Source organism: Myripristis murdjan, chromosome 6, assembly GCF_902150065.1.
Source record: "Myripristis murdjan chromosome 6, fMyrMur1.1, whole genome shotgun sequence".
In the NCBI taxonomy this organism is placed as follows: Eukaryota; Metazoa; Chordata; class Actinopteri; order Holocentriformes; family Holocentridae; genus Myripristis; species Myripristis murdjan.
This window is the reverse complement of record NC_043985.1, coordinates 27048936-27069253: the sequence shown is the minus strand read 5'-3', so window position 1 is coordinate 27069253 and position 20318 is coordinate 27048936. Positions and strand designations below refer to the sequence as shown.

The window sequence follows — 20318 nt, the reverse complement described above, 5'->3', positions numbered from 1 at the left end:
GGTGGTGGTGCAGGGAGGGGAGGTCCAAAACAAAAATGTGTCACACAGGAGAGAAAAGAGCCAGTTGGGTGTGTGGTTTTTCATCCCTAATTGTGCTCTTGCCCAGCATCCAGACAGGTGGAGGTGTCTGGTTGGATTGCAGCCACGCAGGAATTTATGTCTGTTATTTTCAGGAGGGGCTATCCAACCGAGACCAGGACCAATCAAACGCTCTCAATAAACTCACTTCTCCACTGTGGAGGTCTCAGAGGCTTTCAGCAGCTTTGATTTTATAAAGTCTATAACCCAGAAAATAGACGGAGGCGGAGACACTGGGAGACTCACTCTGTGTCAGGCTGTAAAACTTTAACTCCCCTCCTTGAAAAAAAAAAACAAAAAAAACGGTGCAACACCAGTAATCATTTTGTTTGTTATCCTACGGCTTGATTGCACTCATTGTCTCGATGTTTACGAGCCTTGTTCCGATGCCAGAATTTGTCTGCTTTTCTTGTTTGCTGCCCTGATGCGTCGCTGGGGAACTTCTTCAGCTGCAATCTTCTCGCAAGTGAAAGGAGCCATCAACCGGTTAGACTGGCAGTGATTCTTACTCATGTAATTGCATCTTGTGGTATGTTAGATGCCCGGGAATCCTGTGTGAAAGGCTCGGTGGATGCCAGGAGATACCTTTAAAGTTAAAATCTCATTGCATGGTGTTGAGGAGATAATTACAGCTCTTTCCCTCTGAAGCAGAATTTTAGACGCACCAGGATTCGCCGACGCAACGGCAGACTTGTTCATTCATGTGAAGATGCTGTTAGATTAAAGCTGGAGTAAAAAAAAAAACAAAGGATCTTGGTAGCCATGGAGGATGGAGACAGGGGGGGTGAAAATGAGACCATCTATATTCAAGAGATCTCTCATTCAAAAACAATCACACACAGACATGCATCACAAACGCAAGCAAATACAGTGGCAGCCACACCTTTGATGCACAGATGGTGTATGCGTGTGTAAACTTTCTTTTCCTCCCCTCCCTCCTGCTCCTCCTCTCCCTTGTGTAATCTCCCTCGCCGTCCTCCCTCGTGTCTTTCTCTGGCCCACATTCTTCTCTCTCTCTCTCTCTCTCTCTCTTCATCTCATCGTCTCGCTCGTCACTCGACGCATCTCTTTCAGCCCGCCAGCACAACGGCACCTTGTCTGCAACCGGTCCAGCCCAAATTTAATAAACGAAGCCTTCAGTCATTTGCACGCAGGGTGTGAACGCCCGCCACTGGCTGGGCGCATGTCGGCTGATGGCTTTTCGCTTATAAGGACACTGAGGCTGGGATTTTCATGGGTGGCGGTACAATGATGGGATCATCCTGAGGGTCGAGGCAAATTTATTCCAGATGATCCTCTTCTTCTACATAAACGGCCGCCGCTGATCGCGACAAGGGGGAGAAGCTGCACGGGTCAGGGGTGCAGAGGGCGTCGAGATAATAGGCAATCAAACAGACTCAGAAACTATGAGAGCCTGAAGTCTGATTGGAGTCAGTGTTGCTCCATTCAGTCTTGACCCTCCATTAGGCTTAAACTGCCATATCTGTTGGGGAAAAATTAGGAAAAACCAAAGCCTGATTTAAAGTCAAAGTCTTTTCACGAGTGGAGAAATGAGAGGAGAAATCACCCCAAGCGGAGAAAAGAGAAATATTCCACCTCATAACTGCATTAACCATATGTTTTATTAAATGTATTTATTGTGTACGGACAGTGTGTATGTAGAGTTTTCAGCACATAATGTTATTACAGTCCAGCCAGCAATAACACCGGATGAGTTCTTAGATGTTCCAAGTGCAATACCAGTGAGAAATAGAGGAAGTTTGCCTGTGTGCCCTGTGCTGGTTGTTTGCTGAATTAAATTTAGCTGTCTCTGTTGGCATACTAGTGGGTGAAATGAGATTTCTTTTCACCCGTTTATTGCACTATAGCAAGGGAGCCTTGCACGAAGGACTGCTTTTTCCGCTCGCTCAAATGAGATGACGTGTACAGAGGGAAAACTAACTTTCCTTCACAGCCGAAATTCCTCCTTTAGATAACTTGTGTGAGATCTGCCTTCCCCTGACGCGCAGGCTGACTGACAGACAATCTGACTGACGGATCACATCTAAAAAAGGTAGAAGTAGAAGGTGCAGAAGTTGCCAAGCAAGCCCGGATATAGAAAAGCTGCCAATGAGACGAGGTTATCTCCAACAATATATAGAGGAGATTTCAGTGGAGCGTTTTCCATCCACATTATGATAAAAGGCCGCTGTCATGTCAAAGATCGGATATGGTGTGGATCAGAGAGATATGAGAGAGGGAAACAGCTGAGATTGGTGGAGCATTTGTTTAGATCCTGATAGTTCTGACAGAGAAAAATGAAAAGACTGCAAATCTCCAGTGTGTGTGTGCGTGTGTGTGCATCTGTGTTGGTCGTTTGCATGTGTGCGTGGTGAGAGGGGTTGCAAGATCAAGTGTGGGTTTAACTAAACTGCGAGGCTCTGGGAGAATTCGGCTCACTCACCCACAAAAATATAACTTTTTCTTATTGCCTTTTTCAAATCTCACAGAGGTGTGGGGGCGTCTGGCAGCTCCACGCTGAGGATCGATGCTGTAGGTAGGCAGAGCGAGGGATCAACGCTGAGCGGAGCAGAGGACAGGACACTCTTGCATCACTCACTGGCTGTTCTTGGCAGTGTGCTCCCCTTTGTGTGTGTGTGTGTGTGTGTGTGCGTGTGTGCGCGTTAAACCTTTGGCTGATAATCTGCCTCGGCTCCATATCAGCACAACAAAAATGTTGTTCCAGATCTGCGTAGGTAGGTGCCGGCTAGCTCCAGTTCCCATCTCTGAGATCATCTCTGCCTCTTTCTTTGCTTTGGTCTGTTTACTTGTACCACTTGAAAGGTTTAAATAAGGCTCGGATAAGGGCAGAGAAGTTGGGTCAACTAATCCTCCTCTGATGGAGGGTAGAAAGAATGCTTTGGCAGCTAATCCAGTACATCCAAAGGCAGAAATACTGCAACTGGAAACTGAGAAAATATGAAAATCCACAGACAGCTGCCTCGTTTCACCGATCTCATGGCGGCATCTCACAGGAGACACGCTGCGGCCAATGTGACTGTATCAGGCCAGGAGATAAATCTGAGACACTGTTAACAGAATCGAGCCCATCCCCGGGAGTAATGGAGCTGTCACTGGTTAAAGTGTGACCCCAACATCACCCCGGGGGGCAATGAGATAGCACCCTCCCCCCGACACACACAGAGGAGCCGGCGGAGTGAGCCCAGTATTAGGGGCAACACATCCGGTGATGGCAGTCATCCTCACTGGAATGAAGAAAAATAGGGGTCATTGTGTCAGTGTAATCTCAAGAGAGAGGCCTCTCTCCCTGTGTATGTGTGTGTGCATGTGTGTGCTTGTGTGTCCCTGTTGTTGCTGCTCCATTTGAGGAGTAAGAAGTGGGTCCTGAGAATCCCTGTGGAGTGTGTGACAGTGTAGGAGATACTGGAATGAGGCTGTGATGGTCTTGGTGTGATGCTCAGGTCATCCTCCACGCTGAGCCGCGGGAGGAGAGACAATGACACCTCAACACCTCCATCAAAGAGGCTCTATATTTCTCATCTCTCAGTTGCATCCCACCAAACAACAATACACAGGCTCCATCTAACCTCGCACACGAGCTGGAGGGACGCAACAAGGGCCAAAGCATCACTTTTGTGGATTTAATACTGCTGCACTGGGCAGAATTTAGCCCATTATGATCACATCTCCGGACATGTAAAGCCCCACACTGCCCTACAGTATAAAAGCGCAACGCATGGCGAGGCAATCTTGCAGTCAATCTAGAGAAATCAGCCCTACTCGCTGGTCTCTGGAGGCAAACATCCAGGAGGGGAGAGCAGCCTCACTCAGCCTCACTCAGCCTCTCGCCGCTCTCCATCCATGCCGCCTCTCCGCGCCAGTCGGCTCCGGGTCGCTCGCTGACTCCACTCCGACTCTGGACACACACGGCGTCAAGGCGACCGCTCCCGGGACTCCCAAACCAACCATCCCATCTCTTTAGACATGCCGTGCAAATGACCGGAGCAATATCTGATCGAGTGCGCTGATGGTAAGGCAACATGTTTGGTCCAGCCGTGTGTGTGTGTGTGTATGTGTGTGTGTTCCTGATCTGCTGTGCATTTTGCGCGCATCTGTGAGCTGGCATCTGCAAAACAGGATGCTATAATCTCTTGTCGCGCGAATAAAAGTACACCTAACGGGGAAAATCGCTTTAATAGGCATGGCATTTCTATATATAGCGACTTAAAGTGCATCCGCGCTACTCAGCGGCGAGTTTGCACTGATCTTATTGCACTTTGTGGCATTTTTGCCTCCTGTGGCATCACTGTTTGTTCAATGTGGGACTTAATTCGCTGTGATTTTTGCACAGCATTCTTCCTGATGTTTTTTTTTTTTTTTTTTTTTTTTTACACTTACATTATAGTTGATTTTTGGAAGGGAAGAGGGAAGAGTTTTCTTTCTGATGCGATAATGTTGCCCATCACTGGCAATTTACTTCCATTGTTTCCATATTTAAAATACAAAGCTTTTAGGCTTTTAGGCAGGCGCATATGCTTCCTTTATATGAGTTGCAGTTTTGAGAGGATTATGAGTCAGAAGTTGTAGTTTCAAAATGATAATAATATTTATAATAATAAAAACCAACTCATTCCCAGTGTTGCTCATCATTAAACTTTGCATCGGTGGGTGTGATTCTGTTTCATTTTGCGCTTTTGCAAGAGAAATAGCCTCCACTACTGAAGCCAGTCTCCTTCACTAACAGAGGCACATCATCAAGCGCTGACCTGCTTCTCCAGTGGAAAGTGTCAACGTGTTTGTTAGGTGTGTGTGTGTGCTTTTCTCTCTCTCTTTCTCTTTTTCTCTGTGTGCTGGAGGAATCATGTAAGACGAGATTCATCTTCTCTGATATCACAGGAGCGGTGGTCTGTAGCCCGGGGTCAGACGCAGCTCCTCTCAGCGCTGCGACGCTCTGCTCTGCTCTCTCAGCTGCTCTGCCTGTGGCACTGTGTGTGTGTGTGTGTGTGTGTGTGTGTGTGTGTGTGTGTGTGTGTGTGTGTGTGTGTGTGTGTGTTCTGCTGGTGGTTGAGGCAGAGAGATAAATAAAGAGAGAGACAGAGAGAGGGAAATGTGATAGACAGAGAGCAGAAGGAGGCAGAATGAGGAAAGACACCGGAGAAACATGTTGGGAATGTGACTGGAAAGGCAAAACTCCTCAAAGTGCTACGGCCACAGGGCTCGACTGCTGCTCATCAGCGTCTTGCCCCCTTTTCAGGATGGAGTATCTGGCTTAGCTTTAGCAATAAACAGCTTAGCTCAGAGGATTTGAGAACACAGTGAGGTGGTTTAATAGAAAAATCTTTGGCGCTGTCACATCCCTCAATCACCTGCATCCCAAATCCCTCAGTCCCACCCTCATCACTTACCTCCTAACCCCATTTGTTGGCTTTATTTGCCACAGAAGCAATTGCTTCTCTACTGCCATGCACAAATGTCATTATCTCCAGCACTTTTGCTGCTAGCTCTTTTATCTTACCAGCAAAGGCCCTGCTCACTTGAATTTACAACTCCTCAAACCTGGCAGGGGAGCGCACACCATGCAGTGTAATCTTTGCTGATCCCGTCCCTGAGGCTTTTACCCCCACTCCAAGCACTGTTGTGGTATGAAACGTACGGTATAGGTGAGACAATGTAAAGCCTCAGCCCGCACCCAGCTGCTCCAGAATATGGATTTGTTGTAAGAGAAATTATGAGCGAGGGGTGGGAAAAAAAAAAAGAAGGACTTGCAAATCAAATTGCTTTAATCCATTGAAGCATCTGTCTTCAAGTCTCGAGAGGGCGTGCAGTGCAGCAGAGGAGCTCTGAGCCCTGATCATGACTGGAAAGGAAAACAAAACCTGTCGCTGAGGAGTCATATGTGATCTGCTTTGGTCAGCCAGCTGTGCAGTACATGTGCGCGTAAGGGAAGGAAAGCCAGGGCTGTCAGACGGAGCGATTTTTTTTTCTGTCTTCCTCCAAGTGTCAAAGATGGTAAGAAGCTTGGTCAAAGCTTCTCATTATTTGCAGTCATTCATGCTTAGATTTTCTATCTTTTTGTGTACCCTCCCCCCCATCCCCCAATCATGCATCTACACACAGATGAAAAAACTCCAACTCCGTGTCTGTAACTCACAGTCCAAGAAACAAAGTTTGTTTTTTTTTTCCCCAACCATGTTTTCATTTTCTGATTGGTGTTTTTAGTCGTCTCTTCAAATAGAATGGATCATGATGTCAGCTCCACTTCATTCCCTTCACCCACTGAGTAAATGTCTTTGGTTTGTTTTGCACTGTTTGTGATTAATGGAACATCAAAAGCCGATCTCTGCCCAGTGTGATACATTCCTTAGGATATGAATCTGCCAGGAACACATAAACATCATTAATGAACAAGAGCCAGACTAGAGAGGCAGGATGACAGAAAGGGGGTGGGCAAGCAGCGGGGAGAGCAATATTTATCTTTCTCAGTAATATGATGTATATATACACCTAGGACTTTGATGATGATGGTCTCTGTATGCAACCTTTCTTGAGTGATGGAGAGATAGTTTGTGCCCAGGGATCTCGTGTGATTACCTTCCATCAGTCGGGTGCATAGGGACAAATGGATGGACCTTTTTCTAAATCCATTTGGAAAATCACATCTCCTGTAGCTCTTTCAAGCCCAGTGGCAAAGACTCGGGAGTCCACAGAGGAAATTTTCTCCTCTCATCTAGGTGGAGACAGCTATATTTATCGGAGTATATAGCTTTCCGCCGGGCTTATAGACTTAATTACCTAGAAGAGGGGAAAAATAAAAAGCAAATGCAACGGTATAGTACTGTGTGCACTTGCATCCAGACCATTTTCTGTAACATGTTGCCTATTAGAGGATATAGCCACATTAAAGTAGACACTGCTGCCATAATACAGCGAAGATTTTACCTTTGAACAATGTTTGTCTGCATAAAAAAAGAGTGCCCTCTACAAAACAAAACCCTTATTGTACAACTGTTCATGCAACTCTGATTATATAAGACTACCAACAATATAATGCAGCTGATTAGATACAGCATGACATAACCTTAACGTAATGGTAGTATTATGTAGGAGCGCAGTGCTGAGAGCACCGCGCGCCTACATAATGTCAAATGACAAAACGCCATAAAGCTTCTTTTCCTCCAGTGTGAAATGTGAGGAGGGCACGACGGGGGACTCTCGGCTTCTGCATGTGAGAACAATGGGTCAGTGGTTCACAGGGGAAATCTGGGTGGGGAGACTGAATAAGAAATAGCCTGCCTTCCCTTGACATCTACTGCCATGGCGCCCTTGAGCAAGGCTCCAAACTAGGCCTGGGCGAGAGGAACAAAATCAAATAGCACAATATGTTTGAGCGAATGCCTCAGTATTGATATTGTAAGGATGACTGTCGGTGAGATATTTACACACAAAGGATTTTTGATATACAGTGGTGGAAAAAAGTTTTCGGACACCCCATGCATTTGTGAAATATTGCATTAACAAATCACTCTTAGGTCTTCAAGTGCAATTTCTTTTAGTACAGTCACAGCCAAAATACTGAACAAATCCCTAAAAAAGCCATTAAAAACTTAAAATTGATTGGTTCCATAAAAATACATAAGAAATTTTGAGTATTGGGTCTTTTTGGTACCAGTGATGAAGGTCGTTCTTTTTATTAAAAGACACAATTTTTGTTGCCAAGCTTCGCGTCTGTATAAAGCCAGCACATCTGAAAGCTCTTCAGACACAAAAATGGCTAAAACAAGGAACCTAACGCAGGAAACACGCCTGAAGATAAAGATTACACTGTGAAGAATTTAGTTTTGTTAGTTTTTCTTGTAAACAATAAACAAAAAAAATATAATTTGTATTTGTTTGTATCTGTCTAATGCAGCAACACCTTTTGAAACACAAAAAAGATTTTTCCACAAATATTTCATGATAATATTTGAGATTGTGTAAAATTTTAAGGGTGTCCAAAAACTTTTTTCCACCACTGTATAAGAATCACTTTAGGAAAAGTAGATAGTAAAACAGTGATTCACTGAAGGTACAGGAAGTCCCGGCACAAATCAGCTTCTCATAAAATGACTTGTTTGTTTGTTTTTTTAATTTTCAAGATGTGTATTTCATGATATATTGTGTAAATAAGACAGCTTTGGAGTTGCTGTGAGGTTTATTTTCTCACCTTGACAGAGCCAGGCTACGAATTCCCATATGCTAAGCTATCATGAAATGCTACCCATAGCAACTGAACCAACATCCAACATCTTGTCTCAATCTGGGTATGCTGGAAAAATGGGATTTTGCCCAAAATATTGGAGTATTCCTTTACTTACTACGGTTCCAATAGACAGCAAATGCAATTGGGTACAACTGTTTGGATGTGAAGCCGACAAGGTAAAAGTCAAACAATGTGTCTGTGTGCTTCCCCGGTGCTGTCAGCGAGGAGGATGTAGTGGCAGAGGAGGCGGCAGGATGGAGTGCTCCTGGAAGACGGTGCTGCTGCTGGTGTGTGCGTCTCTGGGGGTCCAGTACACCGCCATTCACACCCTGAGGGACTCGCTGTCCGGACCCTGCCAGGGAGCCTACCACTGCCAAACCAGACACCCCAGAGGTATACGCCTCAATTAGTCCCACATACTGTACGTTGCCACGCTGCAAAGCCGCAGCACAAAGCTAGAAAGGGCAGCTGATGTTTTTCTTTTTTTTTTTTTATGATGTACAACACAGCTTGTATTTGGCTATGTGTAGCTATGCACTCATACTAAATGTAAAAAAAGAGAAAGAAATAGAAATTCAGCTGCATTAAGGTAGAATTTGGTTGAAAATCCCCAGCAGAGGGCATAAGTAGACATTTTTATATGGTTCGGCTCTTCAGATGTGTGATTAGCGCCATTAGTAAGATTTTAGCAGTTAGGGGATAAAAAAAAAAAAAAAAAAAAACAGCTCCATGCCTCACATCAAAGAATGATACACAGTGTGAAGGAGTGGAACAAAATCTCTTAGGAGGGGATTCAAGCTGCGGCACCACACTGAGAAAGAAGTGAAGGAAAAAAGAGGGAAAGAGGAGCTCAGATGACAGATCATTAAGCGAGGGAATTCCCAAGAAGTGGGGAGCATGGAGAAATGAAATATCTGTGATTCATTTTACAATCATCCTCCAATTTATCTCCATTAATCCGCTCTCACAGGGAAGCTGTAGTTTGCCAGCGTCGAGCGTCTGTGTACAAAAGTAACATTCCCCTTGCAATCAACTCCTCATCAGCAGTAATTACACATGTTAGCTATTTGCGCTATATTTAGAGATCCGCCATTTCATAATCCCCCTCGGTAACCACCAGCAGACAAGCATCTTACTCATGCATGTTTATGCTCTAAATTATTTAAGCCTTATTGGCTTGATTCTGTAGTTTACTTTCTCCTAGCCTCAAGTTACGATGAAAACTGACTCTCTTTCACTTTTATGACCTTAATTGCCTTTTTCTGTGCTCTTGAAACTGCTCTCCCACAACTTCAAATCAGAATATAGTTAATGATCATAATGGGTTTTGTGATGTTTTTTTAATGGTGTTATTCAGCATAGTGTAATAAAGCATAGACTGCGATTCAATTCGACTACGATTGCAGTACTTGTTTTATTTGATTTACAGCGGTCAAAGGGATTTATTTTTTATGATTTGACTGTTCATGTGAAAAGAATATAAAACGCACTTCAATCGAAGGCTGTATCACATGATATGAATTATACATGTAAAGCGTATGACTTCTTTGCTTCCTTTCTCTCAGACTCCCGGTGGAGAGCCCTGTGCGATGACAGCTGGCTGCCTGTTGAGTCATATCGGAAGCACATCCTGCTGTTTGCCACCACGCGCAGCGGCTCCTCCTTCACCGGGCAGCTCCTTAACCAGCACCCTGCCATCTTCTACGTGTTCGAGCCTCTCTACCACGTCCAGCAGGCCTTCACCAACTCCAGCAGCCGACTGCGCCGCACCTTGGACCGCCGGGCCCTGCTGGGAGCCTACAGGGACCTCCTCCTCAACCTGTACACCTGTGACTTTCACTTCATGGAGAACTACATCCGCCCCGAGCCACAGGACCACGTCACAGGCTCCTTTTTCCGCCGGAGCTCCAGCCACGCCCTCTGTTCTCCCCCAGTGTGCCCAGAAGGTGGGGACGGAGGGGCCACCGGCTCGCCCGATGAAATCTGGTGCCCTAAGAAGTGTGGGTCGCTGAACCTCACCCTGGCCTCCATGTCATGTCTGTCTCGGGGACATGTGGCCATAAAGACAGTCCGGATCCCTGAGGTGGGGGACCTGCGCACCTTGACTGAAGACCCTCGCCTGGACCTGAAGATCATTCACCTGGTGAGGGACCCTAGAGCCATTCTTGCCTCGCGCATGATGGCGTTCTCAGATCAGTTCCGTGCATGGAAAATATGGAACGCCACAGGACGGCAGCCGCGATATGTGGACCTGTCCCAGATCACCAGCACCTGCAAGGACATGACGGCCTCAGCAGAGACAGGTCTGCAGAGGCCGGCGTGGCTGCGGGGACGCTACCTGCTCGTGCGCTATGAGGATCTAGCCTTCAACCCCAAAGACAAGGCCATTGAGATCTACAGGTTCGTGGGGCTGGAGCTGGAGGAGAAGGTGCGGTCGTGGATCGCGAGGAACACCAACAGTAACGTGTCTTCTCCGTCTGAGTGGAATCACAGATACTCCACCACCAGAGACTCCAGGGTGACAGCGGAGAGCTGGAGGCTCCGGCTGAGCTTTGACATCGTCAGGACTTTGCAGAATCTGTGCAACGACACGCTGACCCTCCTGGGCTACAAGCAGGTGCACTCTGTGGCCGAGCTCAGAAACTTGTCCCACAGTTTAGTGGAACCCAGGACCTTCTCACCAGCGACATGAGGACAGGAGATTTGATAGGAAAACTGTAAAACAGCTTAATTTAACATTATTAATACGATCATTTAACATCAACTTAATATTCTTTATTTTTGCTGATCTCCCCTCATGATGTTTATGCTATGAATGTGATCCGTTTTATTTTTGAATAATGCCTCTAACTTATGCTGATTTGAAAATTAATTTATTATCACCAGTATTTTCAATTTTTATGGACATGAAAAGTGCCAAATTCCAAGAGTGTCTGATGCTGGAGAACGTATTGATCCAAAGTACAGACTGTATTCCTGTATGTGCTGATTGTATTACTCAAACAACGTTCTGTGTACTTTACCTGTCCAACAAAACTATGAACACTGGTATGATCTAATTCCTGTCTTGAAACTTTCTGATGTTTTTTTTTCTCACTATTGTACTTAACTTTTCCATTAATGCCAGATTTTATAGAAACAGGTGCCATTTCAAAGTAAATCTGACATTAAAGGTAGACTATGCAGTCTCAAGTGGGAAGACAAACCACTTTTTCTTCTAATATTAAGGATGAGGCTGCGGAGGGATAAAACCCTTCAGGTTCATGTGAATGAATCTAATATTTTGATGTCAAATGTAGACAAAAACATAAAAAATGAAGCAAAATGCTCTTATATTTCTGGTTATGATGGTGTGAAAGAGTTGCTCTGAACTCCTGAGGCACTTATTCTTTATATTCTTTTGTGAATCGAGTTGCATTCATCATTCTTTACCACATTATAACAAGCTGGGGTGACGACTCATTTGAAACTGCAATAGTCTGCCTTTAAGTCATGGTAAAAAGTGATGTTCTTAAAGGTTGGACACACAAGACATAAAGGGTTTTTTTTTTTTTTGTAAAAATAAAAACTGTAGTGTTCACCTGCCAAGTGTCACTAATGAATTTTGGAAAAGGTTTCAAATGCCACATGTTGTAGGTGCAGTGGCGCAGCGGCCCTGTTTCAAATGTGAGTCTGCAAACAAAAAGGGGACGTCTTTTTGTTTTTAACTGTGCATTACTCAGTAACAGTGTTGTCATGCTGAAAGTGTGCAGATGTTGTGTACTGGATGTGCTTTTACATTTTTTTTTTTTGTTAGTACCACTATACTGTTTATATTTTTTAGACTTTTTAAAAATAAATTATTCATATCTACAATTTACGTTATACTGTACATATCTAACGTGCCGCTGAAATCGCTCTGCAGTCGTGTTTGTTTGAAGCATATTTTTACTCTGGGAGGAACGAGAAGACGCTGAAAGCTGAGAATGGCATGAATTCATCACTTATCATCTCCAGGGCAAATATGTATCTTGTTGATGCGAAAGCGAGAATAGATGTTGACTAAAGAGAGCGCATGCTGCACATGCTGCAATTTAGCATGGCACTTAACAGCGAACCTAAAAAGTATAATAGATATATGATCACTTCAAAAACGCCTTAATACCAGCTATTACATGCAAACACATGTACAGCAGAGTGTGTCTCACAAGCCCTGAGATTAGACAACTGCAGGTTCGCTGCTAGTCACAGCGTTTTGAAATTGGCCTTTGTGTCTAAACAGAGTGTTGAAGCATGCCATCTCCAGAAACCGGCCCATTTATTTCCGTGTAGAGCTGCTCTCTTGAGATAAATGCTGGGAAGTAGTTTCTGAGGAAGAACTCATTGCATGAATCACTGCGGAGCCATTGATTGGCTGTGATTTTCTAGTCGTTCAAATCGAAGCATTGCATCTTCCCATCCGATGGCCGCAATTGTAGCCCCACAGGAGCTGCGAAGCTCAGCGGCTAAGATGGAGAAAGCCACTCCAGGATGAAGAAAAGTATGCAATTTGAGTGGAACAGTCATGCCTCTGTGTGAGGACTATTACATCTGAGGAGGTTAAATTGTCCCTTTAATAATGTATTTTTAGACCCCCATCCTCCCCATCCCTCCTATAGCTGCCCTATAGCTGCTGACACCAGGGATATCTGCTCTGCCCAAGGAATAGATCTACAGATCCTGCTGAAGAGAAACGGGATTTAAGATGCATGGAGAAAAGAGGGGCCGTCTTTCTTTTGAGCTTAATCTGCAAGGCTACACAAACTGGCCATAAAGCAAGGGTTTATGACACCCACGGAGATGTGCTTCATCGGTTTTTCCATCCCCACCCTGACACACAAAGCTGCGAGTGGCCTGAGTCAGCCATCAGCTAATTACTCATTTCTTTGCACTCGATACCGGCAACCTCTTTCTGTCTTCTTAACCCTGCTGACAAATTTGGACCTTATTGATGCTGGCGACAAATACTGCTACGAGATGCATGCTGGGAAAAGTAAAACGGCACAAACTGCCTGTCTGAGCCTTCTATAGTGGCAAAAACAACAAAAACAGGTGTGCCGAAAACACCAATGAAGGCCAGATGCAAGGGAGGAAAAAACTCTCAAATCAAGATGTTAAAAAAAATTGTTAAAAAACATTGCTAAATTTACTGTGCAATAAAATAAAATAACTTGTTCTCAAGTGGAGACGGAGCATGCTGACATCGTCCATGCTGACGCCATCAAGGAAACACAGCACTGTGAAGCACTTCGATTTCTTTTTATTTTTGACCCGACAAAACAGTTTTGATTCTGCTGTTTCAAATGTTTTTTCTTTCTTTTTCTTTAAGTGAGTGCAAGCACCCCTCACATCTGGTTTATTAAGGGAAGTGGAAATGGAGGATGGACATGGAAGCAGCTGGGCGTTGGAGCTGGGGGAGAGAGAGGGAGCTATATTTGGTGTAGCTGCCGTCTCCGACCATTTTAAACCTACATCAGTTTGCACAAAAAAACAGCGTGGCAGCAGGGAGACATAATGAGGCAGGAGATCATCCTCAAACCAGACCACTCAGGTTCAAGTTGTTGCAGGTAATCATCTGCACTGCTGAAGTGCCTTTGAGCAAGGCAGTGAGTTCCAGAGGCTCCACAGGTGTGACCTCTGACCTTCACTGTAGTGCAAAAAAAATCTCAGTCAGGGTTTAGAACATATCACATATATTAGTTTGGCAACAATTATTTCTTCATTTGACTCAAAGACGATTGATACATACGCTGTCCTAATAATTACATTTTTTCATCAGTAGATCATCAGTAGAGTCATGAAACGCTCGAAGGGTTGACAATGATCAAACGCTATTTTTTGAGAGAAAGCTATTTTCTTTGAATTAGACTTAATAAGTCATTAAAACTTGAGATTGAACACGGCGACCCCATTGGTCAAAGCGATTTGAGGTCACAGGCAACAAGGAGTGGAGATAGATCTCAGAGCTCGTCAATGTTGGGACGAGTGCCCTCTTGACCTTCCAGCGTTAGTGTTGTGTGAGTATCAGTAAAAATCAGCTCTGCTGCGTAAACACCCCCCTACACAAACACACACACACACACACACACACACACACACACACACACACACTGACACACACCCCATCAATGCTCCGCTCCACCCGTCTGTAATCACCAGCCCTAACCATTCCCTGCTCGTAATGAGATGTGGGAGCGAAGGCGGCTCTAAGATGTCCTTGCGGTTCCTCCTCCAGCTGCAGGTGTGTCATCCAGGTTCATTATCCCATGGTCGATTCTTTATGGTCCTTATCTGGGCACACGGCCAGAAAGTTGGCAAAATTATGAGCTCTCTCTCTCTCTCACACACATAAACACACACACATTCTTGTTCTCACACAGGACACACACACCCAGAAAAATAGTGCTGTAGTGACATTAGGGTTATAAAGCATGCATTAAGCAAATTTTATGCTTTGCTCAAAGCCATTGTCAGCTCCTTTGTGTGCGTGCATACACAAATGTGTGTGTGTGTGTGTGTTTGTACATAGAATATGCATACTTGTGTTACGTGCTTGTCAGAGGTGAGACACAGCAGCCAACGGGAAGAGAACAATTTCCGCTCTCTGGTGAGCGCCACAAATTGGCCCCTTCTAGGAAGGCATTGATTTAAGAAAGGTCAGAGGCTGGTGAAAGAGAAACACTTATTGACAATCCAGTTACAAAGACTTGGGAAATGTCTCGCTGATGACCAGTGGAGCACTGCTAGGAAATGGGTATTCCGATTTTGCATGCACTGTGTATATCCCTAATGTACTGTATTCACCATTTTTCACAGCACTGGAGGCAACTGTGGGTTCTAGCTTACGCAAACAAGGTACACTCTGTGTTTAATACTGAAATGTAAGAAAATTTAACAGGGAAATGTTAGGACAGAGCATATCTCTTGAGATCAAACCTTATTCTGCAGCTTTTTCCTGTGCAGACACAATCATTAAAATCCCAGTAGCGCTTGGCACAAACAGTTTGCGTTTTTCACTCCCCTTACTGGGAGCCAAGTATGCCGTTTATTGAGAGATTAAGGAGCATTTAAGACAGAATGAAACCACTCCGAGCCACAGTGTCTTTATTATTGAAGCCACATGGGCCCTGAGCAGACATCAGCTTCTGTCACACTCATCACTCAATACTGTTATTTCCCTCCATGCACAGAACAGAAAAACACACACCCACCCACACACACACACACACACAGCCTTCTCAGTACTGTCACCCCCCTACAGCCCCTCCATGTGCATCCCTCCCATACTGTATTCCCTCTCCATCGGTCATCTGGATCCCTCTCCTCCCACCGCCTACCTCTCTCTTTTTTGCAGCAAAAAAAAAAAAAGAAAGTCTCTTTTTACACCAAGATGATGCCGTTTGTACTCAAAGTTAGATATTTATGATGCCTTTCCCAGCGTTCAGTTCCCCTGCAGATCATTCATCGTGTTTCCCACTGATCCTAATCAGGGGGGCTCTTCATCGCAAACATCAAAAGGCCAGCTGGCAGAGTTGCGTCTTGAACGCAGCTCCTCGAGGTACATGCAAACAGGCCCTGTCAAACTTTGCACCGTCAGCAGTATCACACGGCGCCGTTTAAAAAGACAGCGGTGCATCTCGACAATGCACTCAGGTATTGCATATATCAGTGAGCACACTAAAAGCCCCGCGCCTCTGCAGGTCAACAACAGCAATCCACATAAAGCACCATATACATGTATTATTGAGGTTGGAGTTTTCTCTTAACTGTCAGCAGGCTCTAAATCATGGGTTTACATCTTTAGAATAATTAAATGCCCAATTGATCTCGTCCTTTATTGCTCTATTGGCTGGAAAACACACTCCAAGAGGGCATATGGTGACGGCTAAATTGCTGTGATATTGCTAAGGGTAATTAGGCATATTACAATTCGAGGTAATAGGCATCGTAAAATTAAATTTTGAAAAGTGTGTGTATTTGAATGAAAGGCTGGGGCTATTTTGAGCCTTCGGTGGTGCAGTGGCTGCAGAGCCTGGCAAGAGGGGACTCATCAAGATGGTGAAAATGAGAAATAACATACCATCGAGCACCAAGTGAGGCAAAAGACAGGCCATATTCAAGACTCGTCAAAAAAAAGAAAAAAAAAAAAGCTCAATATATTGTATGCAGGTAGGCCAATTTACAGGTTTTCAGTGCTTGAAGCATATTAACAATGGGATTCACAGTTGCACGGGCATTAGGATAGAGAAAAAACCTTGGGAATCCGATAAAAGGATAATAGATGGAATAAAATTGTGTGAAGCAGTGCATTATAGAGTGTTTTAAGCATGGTTGAATGCATCTACAGAGCTGCAGCTTGGAACAAAGCACGACTCAGAATAGTTTTGTATCCAGGACTTGTCTCCCCTGACCCCTTCAGGGTGATCCTAGTGGAAAATGGCAGAGTAATCAATCTCAGTGGAGTATTGGTGTTCAATCACACATCACTCTGACATTCCTCTGACTAACCAGGGCTGAGCCTCTTTCTCAAAAGAACCTAACACCGAGGAAAGGCTTTCTTCTGGGCGCTTTTGGCAAACCCAGCCCAAATCTTTTTCAAGTGAGCAACACTTAGATGTTTTAGATGTGGATATTGGTCTCCTCAGCCCCTCGCCGGTTCGGCAACTCTCTCTCCTCCTTTCAATTCCAGCTTTACTTTCAGAAGACAGCAGGCATGAAAGTGTCTGAGGGATTTTTTTATTTTTACCTTCTTCTTATATGGAAGTCTTTCACGTAAAGAGGACTAAAGTGTGATATGAGGTGTGGGCTGTGGTATCACAGAGATAGTGGGAAGAAGGTGTGATCCCAGGCCCAGGGGCTCGGATGTTATGCCGTTCACACACCATGCCGTTCATCCCCTCTCTGTAGCGTGGACCGGGCTTCGCAAAAACCCCCCTCATCCTAACTTGTAGATGCTTTACACACTCAACTTTTCTTCCTCCTCTTTCTCCTGCCTAATATTTCAACTTGGGATCACTTTACACTGAACACTGCCTTTTCTACCTCTCCTTGTTCTATTTTCGTCCTCGCCTGGATAAAGGTATACCAATACTGTTGGCAGGTCCGCAGTGAATTCCAAACGAACCCCTAATTTTCAGACTCATGCATAATTCACCGTCAAAGGGCAGCGAACAGAGCTGCACCTTAGCCAGGTTAACTATCCTCTGCTATTGGTTTCATTTGAATAGATTTCATATTCTTTGAATGGGCTTCTGTGGTGCCAAATTTCAATATGTGGAAAAAGGAACAGAGAGGATGGAGTTGGGACAATGGCAAAAGGAATGTAACTATAAAAACACCTGCTTTGGACGGCATATCTGTGACTGCCTTTGTTATTATTGTTGGGGTTTTTTCCCCCCCCCAAGGCTCTTGATGATTTACGTGCATACAAGTTGGCTTTTTGGGCGGCCTTCCAGATATTGTCTATCTCTCTTGCTGATTTCGTCTGCTGTACTGATGTAATGCCCCGATGCAAAATAATTCACTCTAAATTGTCCAGATATGAAAGGATCTCTTGAGAAAGCGCCGGCCTGTTTTTTTGTATAGTCAGTTGTGTACAGTATATAGACCTGCTTGTAAAAGACCTGTGAGACACGACACTCTATCATTGTGCCTTCTCTGCTTCTACTCTATCCTCATCTCACTCTGCCGCTCCCCCCCTTCCCTTCCCTCTCTTTCCCTCCCTCCTTTTGTTTCCAGGCACACAGCGTCGGTCCCATCGGTACCTCGGGGCTGACATGTCCGCTGATGCTAACAAATGACGGGCGTCCCTCCTGACAGCAAGTCCATCTGTCTGTGTCAGAGTAATTGAATTTCATAAATATAATCAGAGGGGTCTGTTATGAAGGGACCTGTGCTCTGGTCTCCTCTGCATCACTGCTGTGTATTATTCCGCACACAACGGATACCGTCTGCAACCAAATTAACAAGCACGGCAAAACACACGAAAGTGATGTTCATCCATCAGATAGACATTAGTTTAGTGCAAATAATGAACAGAGAACTGATTCAGCCACACTATTTGTCTTAAATCTAATAGGAAGTGGAAGTCGCTGTGACATGCAGGCTTGATTGATCGGGTAATGGAAAGATGTCCCACTTGTGACATCATGATGATTTGCTCTGGTTTGAGAGGGAATAGTGCTTGAAAACTCCACTACAGACAATTTAACATCAGGCAAGTGAACGAATATACTTGAGGCAATCCTCCACTACTTGAATAAACAAAACAAAGCAAAAAAAAAAAAAACTTCAAAGCAGCTGATGGGAACCGACTTCAAGCCATAGTTCTCATTCATTATTTGCCAAAGCGGGGTGGCGGTATTCCCACTGACCAGCATGTGCAAATTCATACGCTCTCAGCTAAGTGCAGCCTTAACATTACACGCTGCTGGAACAGATGCTTCTCAAAAACCATATGCTCAATGAAAAGCCTCTAATTAGTTGTTAAATGAGGCAAGCCTTGACCTGAGAAGCTCCCTCAGTGGGTAGTTAATCCCTGCTGATGCAGTTTGAGGAATCATTGATCCAGAGGCCCATCGAGCTTTGGTCCATGAGAACGTTATCGACCAAGGCATCCAGCGCGTCCTTCCTATCAAACTACAAACTTCCTTCGGTGAGTTTTTATTTTTTAAAACAGCCCATCTCTCACTGTTCAGTCGGTGTGCAGATGATCAGAACAAAAGGTTCAATTGACAGGGCTTTAGGGTGTTTTTTTTTTTCAAAGACTACAATCTAATTAGTGGCAATAAAAGCCTCAAAAACGCCTTTGACAATGGCACTCTTGACAGGGATTATCTCTCCCCTATGTTGATGAAAGCAGAGGGAGATCAGGAGTCTCTTGATGCAGCTGAAAATAGGGAGAGGTTTTGTTACTCGGGGCAAATAGTGCTACAGTATGTCAGATTATTCCATCCAGCAATTAAAAAAAAACCCTGCAATAATCTCTCTGAAATTATTAAGGCTTCCCACAGACAGCGTTTATTTCAGTAACATTTTTAGAGATGTAAACTCTCATGCACGTCCAGCTGTGTGACCCGTCTGGACGAGGACAGGAGCGGGACTTGGCGGCGGACTCTCACGGGCCTCTGATGTTCCAGTCCTGTATGATTTCATTTTTCCAAAACAACTGATAGTTTCTCACATCTGCTGTACTTTGTAAGAGGCAGCCTGGGATCCGGAGAGAGTGCCAGCATATGGCATATTTAATTAGTGTAAACCATCTCATCTGCTTCCTCACAGACGGTTCAGACCTGGTGGACCCGGGCGCAGACCTCCGCTAGGTTTGAAATTCACAGGCATTTCCAGACCAATTCACATTGTTGGGTTCACCTTGCTGAATTAATTAGCATGTTTCCCAGCCACCTGAGCCTGCGATTCACATGGGTTCTCTCGCTCTCTCTTTCTCTCTCTCTCTCTCTCTCTCTCACACACACACACATGCACACGCACATAATCACCAATCCACAGCGTTTGCAGCTTTTCCTTGCAACTTTGACCGCCGTTGCGAGCAAAACATCTCAAATGTGTGGCAGCTGACCTTGAAATTTATATTTCCTGACTTGCAAAAAAAAAAAAAAAAAAAAAAAAACCTCAGAATTTGATTTGTCTTCTTGAGATTCAATCTCTGACATTCAGTCGAGATGGAGGAGCTTATTTCTCAGATATCCCAGATCAATGAGTGTCTTTCAAAGTGCTGTTTGTTCTTAGTAATTTTTTTTTTCTATTCTTCTGCAGAGAGTGCTCCTTTAATGGATTTGAACACTAAACTGATGAAGGAGCATTTATTGGCTTATCGGGACAAAGCAGATTTTTTGAGCAAGCTTTTAGAATCAGAGCTCCTGTCTGTAATGGGATAAACAAAATGGTCTTCTTTCAGATGAGAGTCTAGATCCGCCCTTGCCAATAAAAAAAAAATATATTCTAAAAGAGATACCAAGACGCA

General features: G+C 44.5%; 1 protein-coding gene across 1 annotated transcript; it reads left to right on the top strand.

Moving 5' to 3' along the window:
- The first annotated feature begins 4032 nt into the window (after positions 1 to 4032).
- Positions 4033 to 11009, top strand: LOC115360895 (carbohydrate sulfotransferase 1). The gene is made up of 3 exons (XM_030054071.1): positions 4033 to 4108; positions 8539 to 8710; positions 9883 to 11009. Exons 1-3 carry the CDS (start codon positions 4106 to 4108, stop codon positions 11007 to 11009), a joined length of 1302 nt encoding a protein of 433 aa, XP_029909931.1. The 5' UTR covers positions 4033 to 4105.
- Positions 11010 to 20318: the final 9309 nt, after the last annotated feature.